This window comes from Desmodus rotundus, chromosome 5 (genome assembly GCF_022682495.2).
Source record: "Desmodus rotundus isolate HL8 chromosome 5, HLdesRot8A.1, whole genome shotgun sequence".
Lineage (NCBI taxonomy): Eukaryota > Metazoa > Chordata > Mammalia > Chiroptera > Phyllostomidae > Desmodus > Desmodus rotundus.
Window position 1 is genome coordinate 29491480 of NC_071391.1, and position 17734 is coordinate 29509213.

Below are 17734 nucleotides of genomic sequence, written 5' to 3' on the forward strand. Positions count from 1 at the left end.
GTGCCACCAAATCACACTATGCCCGTTGTTACAAACTTCCCAATTAACAGGTTGAATAGGGTGTATCTAAAGTGGTCATGTAACAGGTATTTCCTCCCTGACTTTCTGGAGCAAAAAAGGTGGATGATGTTGAAAAATGAGGAAATGACAAATTACCTCTGCCTATACTTTTTATACTCAAGGGAGCATGTAAGGGGCCACCTATGATTAAAAACTAGACTCCTCTTCATACACCACCATCCCTCAGCTGCCCAGAGTGAAGAAGTAATTTGATTGTTACTGTAACTCTCAGGGAAAGATGCCGCTTGAAGATTATCTTTATTTCAGAATGAGGCATTGATACTGAGACATACATTTTTTTCAATTTATCTTTTTAATTTTTGAATCGGTGAGGACAATATTTTGCCGTTTATGGTTACAAAACAGCTCTGTCCTAGGTGTACAAGGGTATACATAAGTCTGTAACATTATTAGCTACAGTGAATTGACTTTACTAGACAGCATAGCAAAGTAGGATTAACTAAAGATACATTTTAATAAGAATGCTTTAAAAGAACATGAAGTCAGTGAACATTTGACTGTACAGTTTACTCTGTCAAAATATAAATGGACGTCAGCTTATGGGTGTGAATCACACTTGGTCTCAACATAGCCTTGTTTCTGAGGAATGTGTGGGACAATTTATTAGCGATTCTCTAAGGGGGGGTGTACTGAAAACTTCCAAAAGAACCCCAGATATTTGGTCATAGATGAGGGATAAACTTTAAGGCAATCTTCCGAGTGAATGTAAACTTTTCTGAAGTGGCCTTTCCAGTAAAGTATTACTGTTGCAAATACTTATTTATAGTGCTGTTGGATATTTTTAGTAGCACATTATTACACTAATTGTCACTTTTTTTGACAAAAAATTAGCTTAAAAATCCTGCAATTATAAAAATGTCTGGGGCTCTTTTACTCTGTAGACATAATGCAGGCACTTACTGTTTTCCTTACTTGTAAACCCTAAATATTTTCTTCTAATAACAGTTGTTCTCTCTCACTAGAAGTATATTTCTAATCCTGTATTCTAAATACTGTGTTCACCTATTGAGAAGTAATCATTTGCCTACAAATCTGCCTAATCTAAATCTGAATTGAGAATTTCTTTTCATAGGTCATTTTCTACAGAAGCATTAAAATAAATAGTGCTACTCTTTGAACGTTTTTGACATGATGGCATCTTTCTGTGGGTCACCCTTTTGCAGTAATTTTCAGAGCCTGTGGACTACGCTGACTACACTGGAGAAGTGGACACAGGCCACTGCGACAGTCCCCTGGTCACGACCCACTAGTTTCACTTAATCTCCTTCTTAGCCTTGTAATTGGCCGAGACCACCAGGTAATTATCTGGATTCATGTCCTTGAGGGTTGGAGATTTGCTCTGGATGGGGGAGGTTTTGCCGTCCACGCGGGAGATCTGCAGCATCCGGCAGGGGTCGTGTTTCAGCAAGTACCCTGCGAAAGTTTCCCATCCTCCTCCCACGCGGACCATGACGTGTTTGTTGTGCAGCATCTGAAATGAAAGGAGCGCAGAGGGTTCGATTCTGAGAGTTCTTCCAGTGTCTCAGGTCAGCTTTCAGTTCTAAACGTTGTTAACCAGGTTTTGTCTGACTTTTTAATGCCCCGTGGTTTATCGGCTGCACCGGGTCTGCGTTAACCTACCATTTCTAAAGAAACTTTGTGCCGCGCAGGTGGATCAGGGGCACACACCCCAGCCCCCGGCCTCGCCCTGCTCTGTGAGTCCGGGTCTGCGTACGAGCCTTTGATTGGTTTCGTGTGTCTGGAGGCTTCTCTCTGACACCTCATATTGCATGACAGGCTCATCTCTGCCCCCATTTCCTGCTGCTGCTGCTGCCTCAGATCAATGCTTCGTCCTCCCCACCAGGCTATTCATTCCCCTTTGAACTGGGACTTAAATGACCCCGGAAATGTCTGCTATTGAATAGAATGCTAATAATCACACAGATACTTGATACCAAATAGAATTGAAAATGCACTCAGAAAAACTGAAGTCTTCTGAGGCAAGATGTCACTGAATGGCCCAACATTTTTGTTTTCCTTGATTCTTATTCTTCCTAATTACTCTAGAATACAACTTTTTAAGAATACTTACCTTCAGGCCCACAAGGCATTTAGAGCTTCAGGTTAACAAGGCTACAGATTCAAAAGTGAAGAATATGTGGTTCTCTCTATCTAGTAGAAACATGTCAGAGCTGAGGTTCGGCATGGAGAGCCAAAGAATTTCATCTCGGCGTCTTTCAAATGCCAGAAAAGGTAAGATTGGTGGAGGGGCATGTTACACGGTGACTGAAGACCCTGCTGACGCTCTCCCCGCCCACAACGTTAGGATATGATGTAATCTCCAGAAAGGGATGGAGTCCTGTGAGGGGACTTGGGAACGTGCTGTCATTTAAAGTCTACTCAGTGTATTCAGATTCGCTGTGTCAGCTGGAGGTCTGGCTGTTCCTGACTCCCATCGAGCGCGGATAACTTGCTGCTCCTGCTTCCCTCTCCTTGCTGAGAGAGGGAACTTTTGGCATCTTAACGCCCACATCCACAAAGTCTTGTGTGTGTGTTCAGGGGTCTCACAGACTCCCAGCAATCCACCCATGGAACTCAAGCTAAGAAATTCCAAATCGTGGCTAACATGAAGCTGTTTTCAAAATCAAATAACTAATGTGCTGAAAATCAATAGTTAAAACAATTTGAATCATGAGAATTACATTAAATGTAACTGCCGGTTATTCCCATTTAGAGTACTAGAATTCTAGCAAAGTCTTAGAAAACACGTTCTGGCTAGAAGTCTTTAAACTTATTTTAGCATCAGATTTTACTCATTAAACAAATTCTCCTGGGAGCCCCTGAACTATAAAGCAGATAAAAGGCATCAGGATTTAGCTTGTAACTATCTCGCCTCCCCCGGTCTTGTCGGTGGTGCCACGTTTTGGTTTCTTTCAGATGAAGACATCAAGGCCCACATCTCTCATGTGATTTGCTTAGCAGAGGACCCAGATTTTCTGACGCCCAATCTAATGCTTTTCCCACAACAGTTCCTCCTTAAAATACACAATTCATCAGGGATTTAATAACTTGACTGGCCTGTGCCCAGTCCCACAAGTTGCTGTGCGTGCCTCCACTGCCTGCTTCCAAAACCGGAGTTACTGGAACAAAGGCCGGCACCACAATAGTACTTTCTGACCTTCCTCCCACTGTTCCCTGAGAGTGGCTTGGCCTATTGTTGACGTGCTGGCACCAGTTAGCCCTGCAAACTACCTTCAAGAATTGCCTCTAAACATCCTTGGTACGAATTCCTGAGAGCTATTTCAACCAGAAGAACTACCAATCAACAGTTTTTAAACAATTAGCTGACTCTGGAAAACAAAAAAAAGAAATGATTTTCCACCTGGAGTATACAGTCGTTTAAGTGGAAACTCTCCTTGCAGAACCTCTGATGAATCCACAGGCCCACGCAAAGAGTATCTGCCATGAAGTTGTCGTACTGAATGTGCATAACACGGGGACTAAATGGCTGCCCACCGTCTCTTCCATATCCTTCCTATAGCTAATCAGCAACCTAGAATTTGCTAAGAAAGTTAGTGGACAAAGTGGGCAACAGTTTCAATCATGGGATTAGGGGCCATTGACTATAGAAGTTCCTTCCCTTAGGTATGTGCTCAGTCTCAAGAAAAAAATTTAATACCCACTTCATCTCCATAAAGAAAACCCCTATTGTTTAACCTAAAAGCAAAGCAACATGCCGTAAACCCAGTTACTGTCAACTCTTCCCTCCCTCCCCTGCCCAGTGATTGCCTACACAACCCCGATTTTAAATCAAGGGTCTGAGAGTCCTTCCAGGCCAGGGCACAGTTGCTGAGCTCTGCCAGAACTCTTCCATCTCCAGAGTGTGACATTAGGCCAGTTGCAATTCATTAATCTTTATCATTTTGGTTTTAGTTCCATTTCCTATCCCTCTCTATTATTCTTAAACACACTCCCCGCCTCCATTGACATCAGTCCACTGATGGCTTCCCCTTAATTAGGCCTGGCTTCCTCTCTCTGGGCATGTCTACTGGCTGTTTTACTTCAGTCTACATTTATCCTTTTCCCATCCTTTCTCATCACAGCAAAAAGTCCTTCTTTCCATCCAAGGTCGATTCCTCCCCCATGTCCTCATTCCCATTACCACTCATGCAGAAGCTGGCTGCATGGAACATCCCTTCTCTCTTCTTGCTCTCCAATTTATTGTACAAATGGTCCATAACCTTCAGGAAATAAACATACCCACGTCTCTTCCACTTTTATTCAAAGCCAAACTCTTTTCCTCCCACTCCAGGCCACTTCATTTTCCTGCTTTCTCCTTAACTCTGATATTCTTGATAGTTCTGTTTACACTCAGTGTTTTCACTTGTAACGTCCTCCTCACTGTTCTGCCCCTACCTCTTAACTGACTGCACCAGGAAAGCAGATGGCTTCTAGAATTATCATCTCCAATGGATGAACCCTTCATCCTTGTCATTTTTGATCTCTCAAGTAAGCTTGCTGATAATATTCTTTACTCCTTTATTCTCTATCACTAGACTCTCTGCCCTGGATCTCCTGCTACCTACTTATCTGTTTGTTCTTCCTCTGCCTCTTTGATAAATTCTATTTATTCTATTTTTTAAGCTCTGCTGTTCTAAAGGATCCTGAAGGATTCTTTCTGTTCTCCACTGCTTCTCTCATTCTAACCACTCTATTTGCAACCTTATGGTTTTCACTACCATCTATTTTATTTCCAAATTATAAGACCTTGCTCTTCCCTGAGATTCCAAATGCAGACATCCGAGCCCATTACCTTCCACAGGAAGGCCCCACTAGCCCTTCCTAATAAGATTCATGGCATGTGCATCTCTGTAACTGGTCAGGTACCAAACCCCTCCTAAATGTTTCTCAGGGTATTTGTTATCATTGCCGCTATTTCATTCAGTGCCTCATCTTTTCCCTGGGCTACTGTTAATGCTGGACTGCCTCTAGCCTTCCCTCTCTTGACCCATTTATCATTAAACTACGGCCAAAAGTAATTCCTGAAAATGCAAATTTGATTGTCTCCTGCCTAAACACCTTCACGAGCTCCCTCTCCCTATAGGCTGAGATGCAGTTCCCTTGATTTGCATATGCTATTCTCCTGGACTAGCCCTGAAAACTTCAACTGCCCTGCCCTGAGCTCAGGGACCCATGAATTCTTTTAGTTCTCTATTCCTGAAAAACATACTCTTTGTGCACATTTCCCCCTAACTGTGGACTTTCTGCTTTGCGCTCCCTATTTATCAGGACCGCAAACCTTCCCCCATTCCAACATCACTTCAACCTGAAAATATCTTCCACGACCACACCCCCTCATCAGGTCAGCGAATACTTCCTGTCTGCCATTTGGTTTACACATGATTTCATTGTTTCACTCCTTCTACTGTCCTGTACTTCACCAGTATGCCCCTTTTAACAACGTGTGGGCTCTCCGGAGAGAGTGGCGATGCATTTCTCATTTTCGGAATCTCACATGTGGGAGCTCAGAACAGTGTTGGTGCTGTCGTTATGTCATACAGCATTCCTTTACGTGTATACTTCCACAGGCTCTCCCTGCTTTGCCTAATCTATATCATCATCAGCATCGCTCCCATTTTACAGCTAGAAAAGCACATGCTCTTAGAATAACTGATGCTCTTAAACAGCTTGTGCAAGGTCACACAGCACATCAGGTGCAGGGCTGCAACAAGGATCCTTTGGCCCGTCAACCACAGCTACTTATTCTGTAAAACTCCTAGATTTGGGTTTTCATGTCTGCTTAGTTACCTACTAGTGCGCCTTTAGCACACGCAGGGGATTACCAATGTCAGAAATAGAAATAAGGAGCTTAAGCAGATTAAATGCTCATGTAAAATGATTTACAGTGTTTATGTTCTAATAAACCCTAACTAAACACGGAATTTAATTTCAGGAGATTATCTTCTAGTGGCCCCGATCACTACAGAAATAGGCCTGCGTCAAGGGCAGGTGGTAAGACAGGATATATTTTTCCAGGCGTCCGTTGGCATAAGCGGGACAGTCTTTGATTCTCTGTCCAGGGTACACCTTACAGCCAGCTCTCTTATGTTCGATGCTTCACAATGTTGAACAATTTTGTGCTCTGCTTTCCAAAAGGTGACTCCTCTTGACTGGCAGCATTAATGCACTTATCAATCAGGTATTCAATATTGATCTTCTATGCTGTTGTTTGTTGCACTTCTTGAGTAAAGAAAAATACGTTCGAGTTGCTACAAATCGTCCCCAATGTGTGTTGCAGACAGTGGTTTTTCCATGTTAGGTCTATTCTGGCTGTTCCTATTTTTTACTACAAGCCTCATTCCTCACTGTGCCCCTGATGCCAACACAGGGAAAGAGATTGCTACAGATAGAAAAAAAATCAGTAACAATAATCTTGTCTCAGTGTTTCTCCCAACAGCCTTAATGATGTTCTATAAGCAGATCTAGGCTGTTACAATCATTGTAAACATTTTGTTTTTTTATTTTCAAGTGATCAAGCTGTATATACCTATATTGGCTATATTATACAAGCAACACAACAAGTAAAAACACCATGAACAAAAATAATCAATGACTAACAGGAGGTGTCTTTCAGATAAGCAGAATTGAAAGATAAATGCATCATGCTCATATATGGTAGCTTTATTTTTTTTTAACTCCAGTCTAGATCTGCTTGAATGTTCACATCTGTCCTTAATCATAATTCCTATGAAATGCTTCAGGTGTCACCACCTTCTCGGGACAACACTGACAACAAATCTGTTTCATTCTGATTTGAATCTTATGTTCTCACTGACCTTGAAAACCGAGACAAACAGGACTGTCTGTCAAGGGCTCTGAGTACCCATGTCATTAGACCCCGAGGATGTGAAAGCTTCCCAGCAGGCTGCCCTCACCACCTCTCACACTTCACTAACCCACCCTCAGTCCAGCGCCAGGGGGATCTTTCTAAAAGGAAAATCCCATCATGCCACTGCCCTGCCTTACATAAACCCCGCGAGTGGTTCTCTGTAGAGTATCTCAGCCATTTTTAGTCCCAACCCACCTGAGAAATATGACTCACTCTCAGCACAAGCAGTCGGTGGCGAAGATTCCGGGGGAGCAGCACGGAGTGAGTGAGTGAGTGAGTGTGTGTGTGTGTGTAAGGACTGGGTAGAATCTGCACCTTCAGGGTGGGCAGCAGCACAGGTAATATCTGGGCAATTCTGATACCCCCTCTCCTATTCCGTCCCACCGACTCTCCCCCACCCCCAGAACAACTACCCTGCTGCACAGGGCACTTTCTGGCGCAGCTACAATTCCTTTCCTACCATCTCTCTCTACGCCAGAATGGCCACATGCAGTCGTGCAGGTTGTGCGCCCTGCACAGCTATGCAGCTATGCTGTGGCCCTTCCTGTCTGTGCCCAAGTCCCCCCCATGACCTACCCCGCAAATACTCTGAACTCCTCGGAGTCCCCCGAGGGTGTCATGCTTTTCTACATGCAGAAAAATGTTCCACACTCCCCAGGTAAATTAAAATTCATTCCCTTCCTTTGACCATTCAACAAATATTTATCTGTTAAGTGTCAGGCAAGGTAATTCCTTGCTAAATTTCATCCCCAGAGGGCCCAGCGCAGTGCCAAGTATGCAAAGGGCTCTCAGTAAATGTTTGTTAAATGAATGATTGACAAAGTTAACACTTACAAATGCTGCACCTAGGCATCGCTGCCTTTGTGGAATACTTTTGCACTCTCTAACCTTTAGATTACCTTCTGGGAACCTTGCGATTCTCCTGCAAAGTACCTTTAGTACTTTATTGACTTATTTACTTGTCCATCTTTCTCTAACTTCATGTGACATCCCTAAAGAGTCGCCTCCTTTCTATACCTGGCAACAATTACAATATGTGAGAAGTAGAAGACATTACTTACTTTGGAAAGACAAAGGAAAGGATAAAATGATTTGTCTTTAGAAGAAAGAGTGAAAACAAACAGGATGTGAAAGGTAATCCACAGCAACTATTTTTAGAGCAGGGGTCCCCAGCCCCCTGGGCCAGGGACCAGTACTGTGGCCTGTTAGGAACTGGGCCGCACAGCAGGAGGTGAGCAGTGGGCTAGTGGGCGAAGCTTCCCTGGCATTACCGCTGGGGCTCCATCTCCTGCATCCCTCCACACCCATTGCCCGGGTCTGTGGAAAAATTGTCTTCCATGAAACCAGTCCCTGGTGCCCAAGAGGTTGAGGACTGCTGGTTTAGAAAATTGCTTGAAAGGAAGTTAGATTTTAGACAAAAAATGAAGCTATCACAGGGACCATAAAAAAAAAAAAAAGAGGGAGAGTCTACTGAGTATCAATTTAAAAACTGGGCAGGAAAGAGAAAACGGAGAAGGAGGAAGGGAAGAGAGAAAAAGAAAATATCCTGAATGAATCCAGAATTAATTAATTATATTATTCTCTTCATGATCTTCTTCACAAATCCTCATTATACCTGGAACGCATTTAAAAAAATAATTGTTCACTGGAGTGACAGATGATGTAATAAAATCTTCACACACATCCCATTTTCTCTGTTAATGCCCAAGTGTTTGGGGTCACTCAGCACAATCTAGCTGTCATTACACCCTTGCCCACTTCACCGAGCACAACGGCTCACATTTCTGCCCACTCCGCTAACCACCCTCCACCCGAGCCACCCTTTAAGAGACAACCATCTCTCACCCTGATTGCCTAGAAGAGACAACATACCCCAGTTTAGATCAGCTCAGCCTCCCGGGAGATCATATGCTTCCTGATACCTCCTTGTCAACCTCGCTCCCTGTGTTTTTACAAGACATCATAGCCCAAGTGAAAATATTGTTTTTAGAATGCAGGCATCTGCTCTCCAGAGGAAGAGTGTTAAATTAATTTATAGGACAACAGGCTCTGTCACCATCTAATACTATACCGAAATGGCATATGTTCAACATCGGGCGACTGGGAATTCAGCTATCCGCCTGAGGTACCACAGCACGTGGAGCAGGAGGAAGACGGCAGGCGTCCAACCATAGTCTGCCGTGTTGAAAGCCTGAATCCTGCATTTTTCAGGTAAGTGATAAGATTACCTGTGAGTAGGGCAACTGAGGCTCTGTTAACCACAGCTGACAGCTGAAGACTCGTTTGTCACAGGCTGGGGATTCATCATCCTCTCTAAGTTTTTGAAATTATAAATGGCTAACTACTACCTAAATGAACAAGGTTTTGGAATTGTTGCTTTACGGTTTACAAAGCACGCTTCATATGTCCTGTCGCACTTTCATTTCCCTAACTGTCCTTTATCGATGATGTGTTTTTCTTCGATAAAGCTGCAGAGAGATGGCTTACCAGTGACCATTTGGCTTGCGTTACTGGACAGCCTACATATGGTTACCGCTAACTAGCTGCACAACTCTGACACACTTATTTAATCTCTATGCCTCAGTTTCTCATCTGGAAATGATTAACCTTCCTAGAATTGGGTGGACAGAGATATCAATACTTGTCAGCTTGTAGCAAAAGTTCCTGGCACATGATGCTCAAGAGTAGCCTGCCATTGTTGTTGTTATTATTAAGCAATAATCTTGTTGTGTTGATAATGACAGGCCTCTTATAGACTTTATTTCATTTAATGCTTGGCGCAACTTTAAGTAGTTTGCATTATTATCTACATTTACAGATGAGAAAGTGGTAGCTCAGAAAAATTAAGTAAATTACCCAAGATCACCTACCTTGGATGTGATAGAGTTTAGATTTGAGCCTGATTCTCTCTGACTTTGCAGACAATGCTCATTATCACTTAACTACACACACTAAAGGAGCTTTGCCAGGGGTCATGGTTGTCTGAGTTCTTATCTGGACCTTCCCATGGACAACACTTTGTTCAGGAATACATGTTGACATTTTATGATGTCTCCATCACTGATCACAGTGCCCAGTTCTACACATACCCCAGACACACAACAAAGATGTTTAAGACGCGCTAGGAAGAATCTATTTGAATTTGAACCTGATTTAATCACCCATACAAAAAAATGTTGAAAATTAGGCTCACCCCCAGTGCTTTGCCCTGAGCCCCACGCTCCAGAAGGAAACCGTGCAGGAGAAAGAGCCCTGACAGTCTGCAAAGTCCCTCCTCTTGTATCATTTCCTTTTGTTGGCACCCTGCTCGGTGCTTCACCGGGCTAGCATTGCTATTCCCATTGCACAAATGAAGAAATAGAGGCTTACAGAGAGTAAGTGGGTAGCTCACGAACACACGGCAAGAATGCAAGAATAGCCTTCCGGCTCCCAGTCCTGTGGCTTGTCTTTAGTCATAAGTTGTACATTAGGGGGAATGTAATACTCAAGCTCGCATTGGAAGGATGGCCTACTGCGGTGCTGCACATGGTAACAGCCAGTCCTCCAACAGGAGCGGGGCTTTGAGGCAGACGTCTTCTGGCTATTGAGGCCGGTCAGAAAAACATTTCTGCCTGCTTTTGTTGTTTCCTTCTGAGGAAGTTCACTTCCCAGCCTCCCGGTAGACAAAGGACTCTTTCTGGAAGCAAACAGGAGAAGAGGAGCTAGCAGACGAATGTAATGATTGACTGGCAAAAAGTTCCATTTGCATCTGTTTGGAAATCTGTGTAGGAGCACTTAATGCCAACTGCCTGTCAGGTCTCATTTACTTGTTATGTAAGGTCTCCATTTTCCCAGCTCTGCACCAAATAAAATTAAGAAGCCTGAGCTGCAATCTAATTACCCATCTATGGCACCATTTCAGGCAGGGAAGGCAACGTTATGATAAATATTTTATAGAACACTCAGCCTAGGGAAAGCAGTGAGGCGGAAGAGGCTGGTGCTGGAAAGAAGAGCAGCCCAGAGGGAGGGTATGCAGCCAGTTTATACCTGATTGAAACTAGAATCCATCCACCCTGAAAATGCCCAACTATTCAGGAAGGAAAGCCTGTATTCAAGCAGCAATGAAAGCCCACCCATTCCTTCCACTAATCAAATGTTTGTCTGACTTGATCTGAAATCCCATTCTCTCTTATAAACACTGATACCAAAACCCAACAGACTGGAATCAGGATGTAAATAAAGAGCCATAAGTTCTTCTGTGACAATGATACACCCCAATGATTTCTAATTTGCTGTCTTCTCGGGTCCTCCAAATTTACAACGATGTCTGTGATCCAGACACTGGAAAATCTATTACCTTTAGTAGGTCCATTAAAATTGAAAACAAACTATTACTAAAATATTACTAAAATTACTAAAATGTCAGATCTTTTATATTGACAAAATATTTGAAAATGTAAGTCTTCTTCTTCTGAAAGCCCCAATCAAATGAAAGGCAAGAAACAAAGATGTTATGAATCTACAGGACAAAGGCAAATTGAGAGGATGTAACAGTAGACAGGACAGGCCCACTGAGTGCAAGAGAGAAGACACCCAGTTGAATCTGAGTTTCAGATAAACAGTGAGGAACTTTCTTAGAATAAGTATGTTCCCTACAATATTTGGAACACACTCATACTAAAAAGGATTTGCTGTTTGCCTGAAATGCAAGTGTAACCGAGCACCCTGCATTTTATCTGGCAACCCTACACACACGCGCACACACACATGAATATGAAGCCCAAGGGACACAGGGATCTACTGCTTTGTTCTCTGATACATCTTACCTCCTAGAACACTGCTTTTTCATGGCATGTGTTCAATAAATATGTTGGATGAATGAATGATTACACATTTTCTCAGTATGACTTGAGAATTGTTACAGAAGGAGAAGCAATTGCGGCACACTACAACATTCACACGACCCTTGTAAAGTCAATGCTGGGTACCGATTTGACTAATATCGCCAGTGATGCTGCACAAATAGGAGGAAGAGAAGTATATGCGTCTGGCGGGGAGACGCATGGCCTCGTTAAATCATCTTTCCACTCCAGCTTCCTTGGGACTTATGAGTGTACCATAGAAAATGTCTAACATAAAAAAAAGGTACAACAGCAGTATGTGTTTTGGAAACTTAAAGACAAATAAAAGAAACAGCAATAAGAGGTGAGAGAGCCGCTTCTAGGGAGAGCTCAGGAGAAAGGAGGAGTGGAAAGGGAAGGAAAGGAATGGGGCAAGTTTGCTGTTTTGGGTCACACCTCTTATGGCAAATATTTTAGTGACTTTATACATGTGTTTCTTTATAAAAAATTAAAACTAAAATATTCAATTCTTCTACTTAACAAAATTGGGAAAAATAGAATTTCTAAAACATCAACATAGGAAATACATATATTTCATCATGCAGAAAATAATTTTACTGCTATAAAAACCATATTCTTATTTTGCAAACTAGCTGGCAAATTTTCACATACTTCACTGTATATGGATGCAATTTTATCTGAAATCACTACAAAATTAATGGTGGTTTTTTTTACCCCTTGACATACTTCAAGAGTAGTACATAATGAAAGAGTATTCAGAGCTTAGGTACCTGGGGCCACCTAAATCTCAAGTGGATTTTCTAACATTTCAATGGTACCTGATGGTTTATGACATTCTTTCTAAGAACATTTCATTTTATTCTCTAATGTTGCTTTTTAAAGTTATTTTCATATTACACATATTTGAATTTTCCCAACACTAGGCAAGACAACCATAATATCCTCAGATAGCGGTGTGACCTTAACTTAGGAACACAAAGCTTTGCTTTTTGCATTGTTTCCCTTTGGTTTATCTTCCTTTTTTCTATGAGATGTTCCTGACTCTTGAACAAATGTCTCAACATTTCTCTCCTAGAAACTTTCTTTCCAAGATCATGATTCCTTGTTCTTATTTTTCCCTACACTCTAATAAAATGCCTTAGCTCCCCAAAGCTCGATCATCGTGTCCCCTGTGGTCCTGTTTGGTTCCAAAAACCTTCGCTGAGGCACCAAAGGCTTCCACTTCCTCTAACTCAGGTTCTCATGATATGTAAACAGTTCCAGAGCATAAGGGAAAAATATAAGCCAATCTCACCTATCAATATATATGTAAAAATTTTACTTTGTATATGGATTTAAAAATATCTTTTGTCTTTATCCCCCACACAGGTATTCTCTCTCTTTTTAAAAAGATTTTATTTATTTTGAGACAGAGAGGAAGGGAGAGAGAAAGGGAGGGAGAGAAACATCAATGTGTGGTTGCCTCTCACGCACCCCCACTGGGGACCTGGCCCCCAACCCAGGCATGTGCCCTGACTGGGAATCAAACTGGCAACCTTTTGGTTTGCAGGCCGGCTATCAATCCACTGAGCCACACCAGCCAGGGCAATTCTCTTTACTGTGTGCATTGTCAATAGATTGTCCTGTTCTGAATTTAAAAGTTTTCCTTTACTGAATATTCTATTTCCATCATTCATATTCCAATATGAGTAGGTGACATTTAGAGCTTCCACATTGTTCAGTCCTCTTAAAAATGAAGTCCAGAAATAAACAATTCACAACTGACTGTGTCCACCATTCTTGCTTCAGGGCCTAGTCACATGCTCACTTATAAATGAGCCTATTGTTCCACGGGGCCACCCAGAGGTCCCTGAAGGGAGGAAGACACAAACTCTGTTGATACAAGCCACACAGAACTAAGCCCTAAGAAGATATCACCAGCAACTGCCTGCCCCCATGCACTCTGCTGTCAGGCACCAGCTCACAAAGCTCCACGGTGATTTTCTTTGCTCTTAAATTCACTTTCACCTCCAAGAATTTTGGTATCTCTTTTGTTGCCAAAGTTAACCCTGAATTTTTCACCAGACCATCTTCTATTTTTATATTTCCATAATTCTCTATCTCTATTCTCTCATTTCTATAATTTTGTTCATGATTTTCTAAAGTTTTTCATGTGGGTGGGGATGTGTATACAGGTGAGTTACATACATACAGTTCAGAGAAGTAACTTAAATAAGTGTATCCTCTGATATAAATATACACACACACCCTCATCACTGTGTCTTTTCTTCCTCCAACTACTGGCTGACGGATGTTGTCTGACCCAGTGGGGCCTGGCTGGAACACTGGGGTAACTTTCTGTTTTTAGTGCATCTCTCTCAAGTGACAAAGTCCACAGAACAAACCCTCAGCCATGGGGGCCCCTTGGCCACTTCCTTTCCTTTCTTCCATTTCCATAGCCCATTGCACGCAATACGTTTCTGTTTGTACTAACAGCTTCACGTGTTTTGGGAACTTAGATGCATCGCGATATCTCTGCAGGTCAATAAGAAACCATAGTTTTTCTGATAAGACACCATCTTGGGTCCCTTTTATGCTGAGTTAAATAATGATGGTGAAGGAGGAACGATAGCCACTTCTCATCGACAAGTCCAACCTGCATTTCCTAACACTTTGTTTCCAACCCGGCTAACCCTCCAGTAATGGACTCGTGTATGTAAGGGCCTCACACGCAGACTCTGTGCCTACCTGGCTAGTAGAAATGTCGCCACTTCGACAGCACGAAGCCACAGCCTTGTCTGCACTATCCAGGGAGGCAAAGCTGGCAATGATGTCATTCCTTCCTGATTTAGTCCTAAATGTCGTCTTTGGTTTATTCTATTATCTGTTAAGGCCAAAGCTCTTTTCTGTCACTTTGTGAGTCATGTCCCTTAGCATCTAACCAGCTTATGTATGTAGTAAGATCAAAACAAAAAGTTGGCAGTTAATGTTAAAGTCATGTTAGTGGCCTTCAAATTCAGGGATCCTTCCTGTCTCCTTTCGTACATAATATGATTAATACGCAGTATTTAATGGAAATGGATATCCCATATTCTGCCCATTAGCTTCTAAAAGTGCTTATTAAAAGCATGACTGTCCAAGGTCTTCAAGACCTCGGCACTGAGGCTTAGGAGTTGAGCCGACTATCCGTCACGCCGACCTGGCAGGGGTCACTGAAGGGTGACATGGGCACCTAAAACCCTCGCCTCTCCCCTCTTCACTTCGTATCTCTACTGAGAGATTCTCCCTCCCTCTATCCTTTACTAGCTCTTCACACGGTTTCTCTAAAATCCATTATCCAGTCTCTTAGTCATTTACCATCTAGTCATTCTTGCATCTCAAACCTACCAGCCTTTCTTCTCTGTTTCTCCTGCATCCTACCAGGTCTTCAGGAAGGGGACTTCACGCTACCTGATCTTTCTTTTCATTTAGAACCTGTTTGATCTTTGATGGCAGCTAATTCTGCTAGAATGCCTTCCTTTGGTAGGAGTCTTCTTGTTATCTACATTCATATGTTATTTTTACTTAACTCCTGTGATATACATTTTTATAGGCTGTTTATGTCCAATTTCCTTTCATCATTTTCCTTCCTTTTTCCTTTAATCAAGCAGAAACTGGTCTTCTACACATGTACCATATTTTAAATTTCTTTTTATTCTGACATAATTTTAACCATCTCCTACATACCCCCGTCAAGCTTGTTCTGGGACAGGTTTGCAAAGATGCTATGAAAACATACTGGAGACACCTTCAGCCTAGTCTTTGAGGGTGAGGACTCTTATGAATATTTTGTGGAGAAAATGATTGGAGTCTCAGAGGAAAAATGTACTTTGTCGGATAAAGAGGGTTTCACAGGCTGAGGGAAAAGCATGTGTGATGGAACAGAAATGTAGGCAGCATGGTCGGTACATAACACTGGGCAGCTCGCTATTATCCCAGGTGAAACGTGAGAAGGATTAGGAAGGGCTGTTAGGAGACATGTCTAGTGAGGCAAACAGCGACCTCCTGTAAGACGCCCTTGAATGTCTAACGCACATGGAAGTGGGAGGGTCACCCATAGGTCTGAAGCAAGGGAATGGCAGATCTCTACCACATAAAGACTCTCCCACAGATTCACAGAGAACTCAAGACCTGGAACAAGACATATTAGACGAGAAGCATTTCCAGCGTTTAAGGAGAGAGGTGAAAAAGACAGACTTGAACTGAGGGGAAGACAAACAGACACCCTGAAAGGATCTTTCCACGGCACTCTCACCTGCAAATGACTTCATAGGTCATCTGTTCCATCCTCTGACCTTTACTGTGCTTTATAAGAGGCCACATAAAGTTACAAGCATATGTTTCAACTCCCCATCTTGAAGCCTCTTCTAGTCCAGGGCAGAATACCACAGAGTTAAGGGATCCCAGGATTTAAAGGCACTTGTTCTCAGGGATGAGCTAGAAGAAATCTCAGCCAAGAATAAAGGAAAGTTTGAGAAATGCCTCAGCACTTACGGCTTTGGATGGGAGACAAGCGGAAGAGACTCAAAACGAGAGAGATAAACAGGAAAGGGACCCACACTAAGAAATTGCCAAGCCCAAGAGACTTTAATTGCTGATCTCAAATCAGTTCCATACCTTCTTAGTGCCACGAACCATTATCAGATAATTCTTTCCATCTGTTCTGCCTTTCTTTTCAGGGCCACTGTACACACTGCTACAAGACTGCACTTACCCTCTACTGGAAACTCTTCACTACATCTATTCGAGATCTTTAAAATATGATCGAAACTCAACTCTAGCTTTCTTCCCATACATTATACACCTACCTTATACAGGCATCGGCTAAACTATATTACTCAGTTTCCCAAACGCTGGCATTTTCTTTGAACAAGATATGTTCTCCTGGGGACATACAGAAAGCCATCCAAAATCTGTATCTCTGATGAATAATTTCAAGGCTTTCATGCCTTCTACTTCCAAATTAGATGCCATTTATTCCTCCTTTGAATCACTCTTGGAATTTTTTTAAAGTCTATTAAAATTACATTTTTTTGCCTCATCTCTTGTAAAATGAAGACCAAGGAAACACAAATGCTTATTTTGAGCATGGAATCTCACCCGACAATCCATCCTCCACAGTGCCAACGCCAGGTTGTTTGTATTCTTTCTTCTTCCTTTCTAAGGATGTTCACTAATACACGGCAGGTAATATATTAGCCACTGGGGATATAATAAAGCACATCCAACACTTCCCTCCCTGGAGGAGCTTAGAGTCTACTGAGGAAACAGACGTTGAACAAATAAATGCAAATATGTGGGCACATAAAAGACAATTCCAGGACGTTAAAGGATCAAAAATACATGGTTTGAAAGTCAGGTTAAGCTAACCGACTCAGCAGCCAATCTCAACCTCCTCCTCTCTTTTCACGTCTACTCTCCAGGCTGGGAAGTCTGAACTCTCACATCTTCAGCCTTCCTGGCAGCGGGGGTGGCCACGGGCATCTACCGGCCAACAAGCGGTAAGGAGATCTCTGACAGGAAGCTATGACCCACACCACTCCTTCCACTGACTCCCTGTTTCAAACTCAGACACGATGTCTCCAGCTCACAGCAGCCACCTTACTACCACGTGGGGAGAGACGTGACCAGAGAAGCCAACACACCAAGAGCAGCAGGTGAGGAGATGGCAAAGCCTGTGTGCTTCATGGGATCCCTGTGTTGATGAACCAGCAGCAGAACTGACCAATCTCTGAACTTCACTGCACGTGGAGTTCAAGCCACTATCAACACAGTTTTCTGTTCCATGTGATAAATGCAATGCAAATGGACCCAGAGGAAAACCAACAGGGTTGGGAAGTCCAAGAAGGGTGCCTGAAAGATGAACCTTTTGTACAGAGCCCTGAAGGACACGTATGTGTTTATCTGTCCAAGGACGTTGAGGCAG

The 17734-nt window shown here is 42.7% G+C and overlaps 1 protein-coding gene across 5 annotated transcripts in view; it reads right to left on the reverse strand.

Annotated features, from left to right (window-relative positions):
* Positions 1–362: 362 nt before the first annotated feature.
* The window catches only part of GAS2 (growth arrest specific 2), a 115609-nt gene continuing 98237 nt past the window's right edge, over positions 363–17734 (reverse strand). For all 5 annotated transcript variants that reach the window (XM_053924380.1, XM_053924381.1, XM_053924379.1 and 2 more), the window contains one exon: positions 363–1552. In XM_053924380.1, the coding sequence (XP_053780355.1) occupies positions 1334–1552 (219 nt within the window). In that variant the 3' untranslated portion in view covers positions 363–1333. The remainder of the gene's footprint in view (positions 1553–17734) is intronic.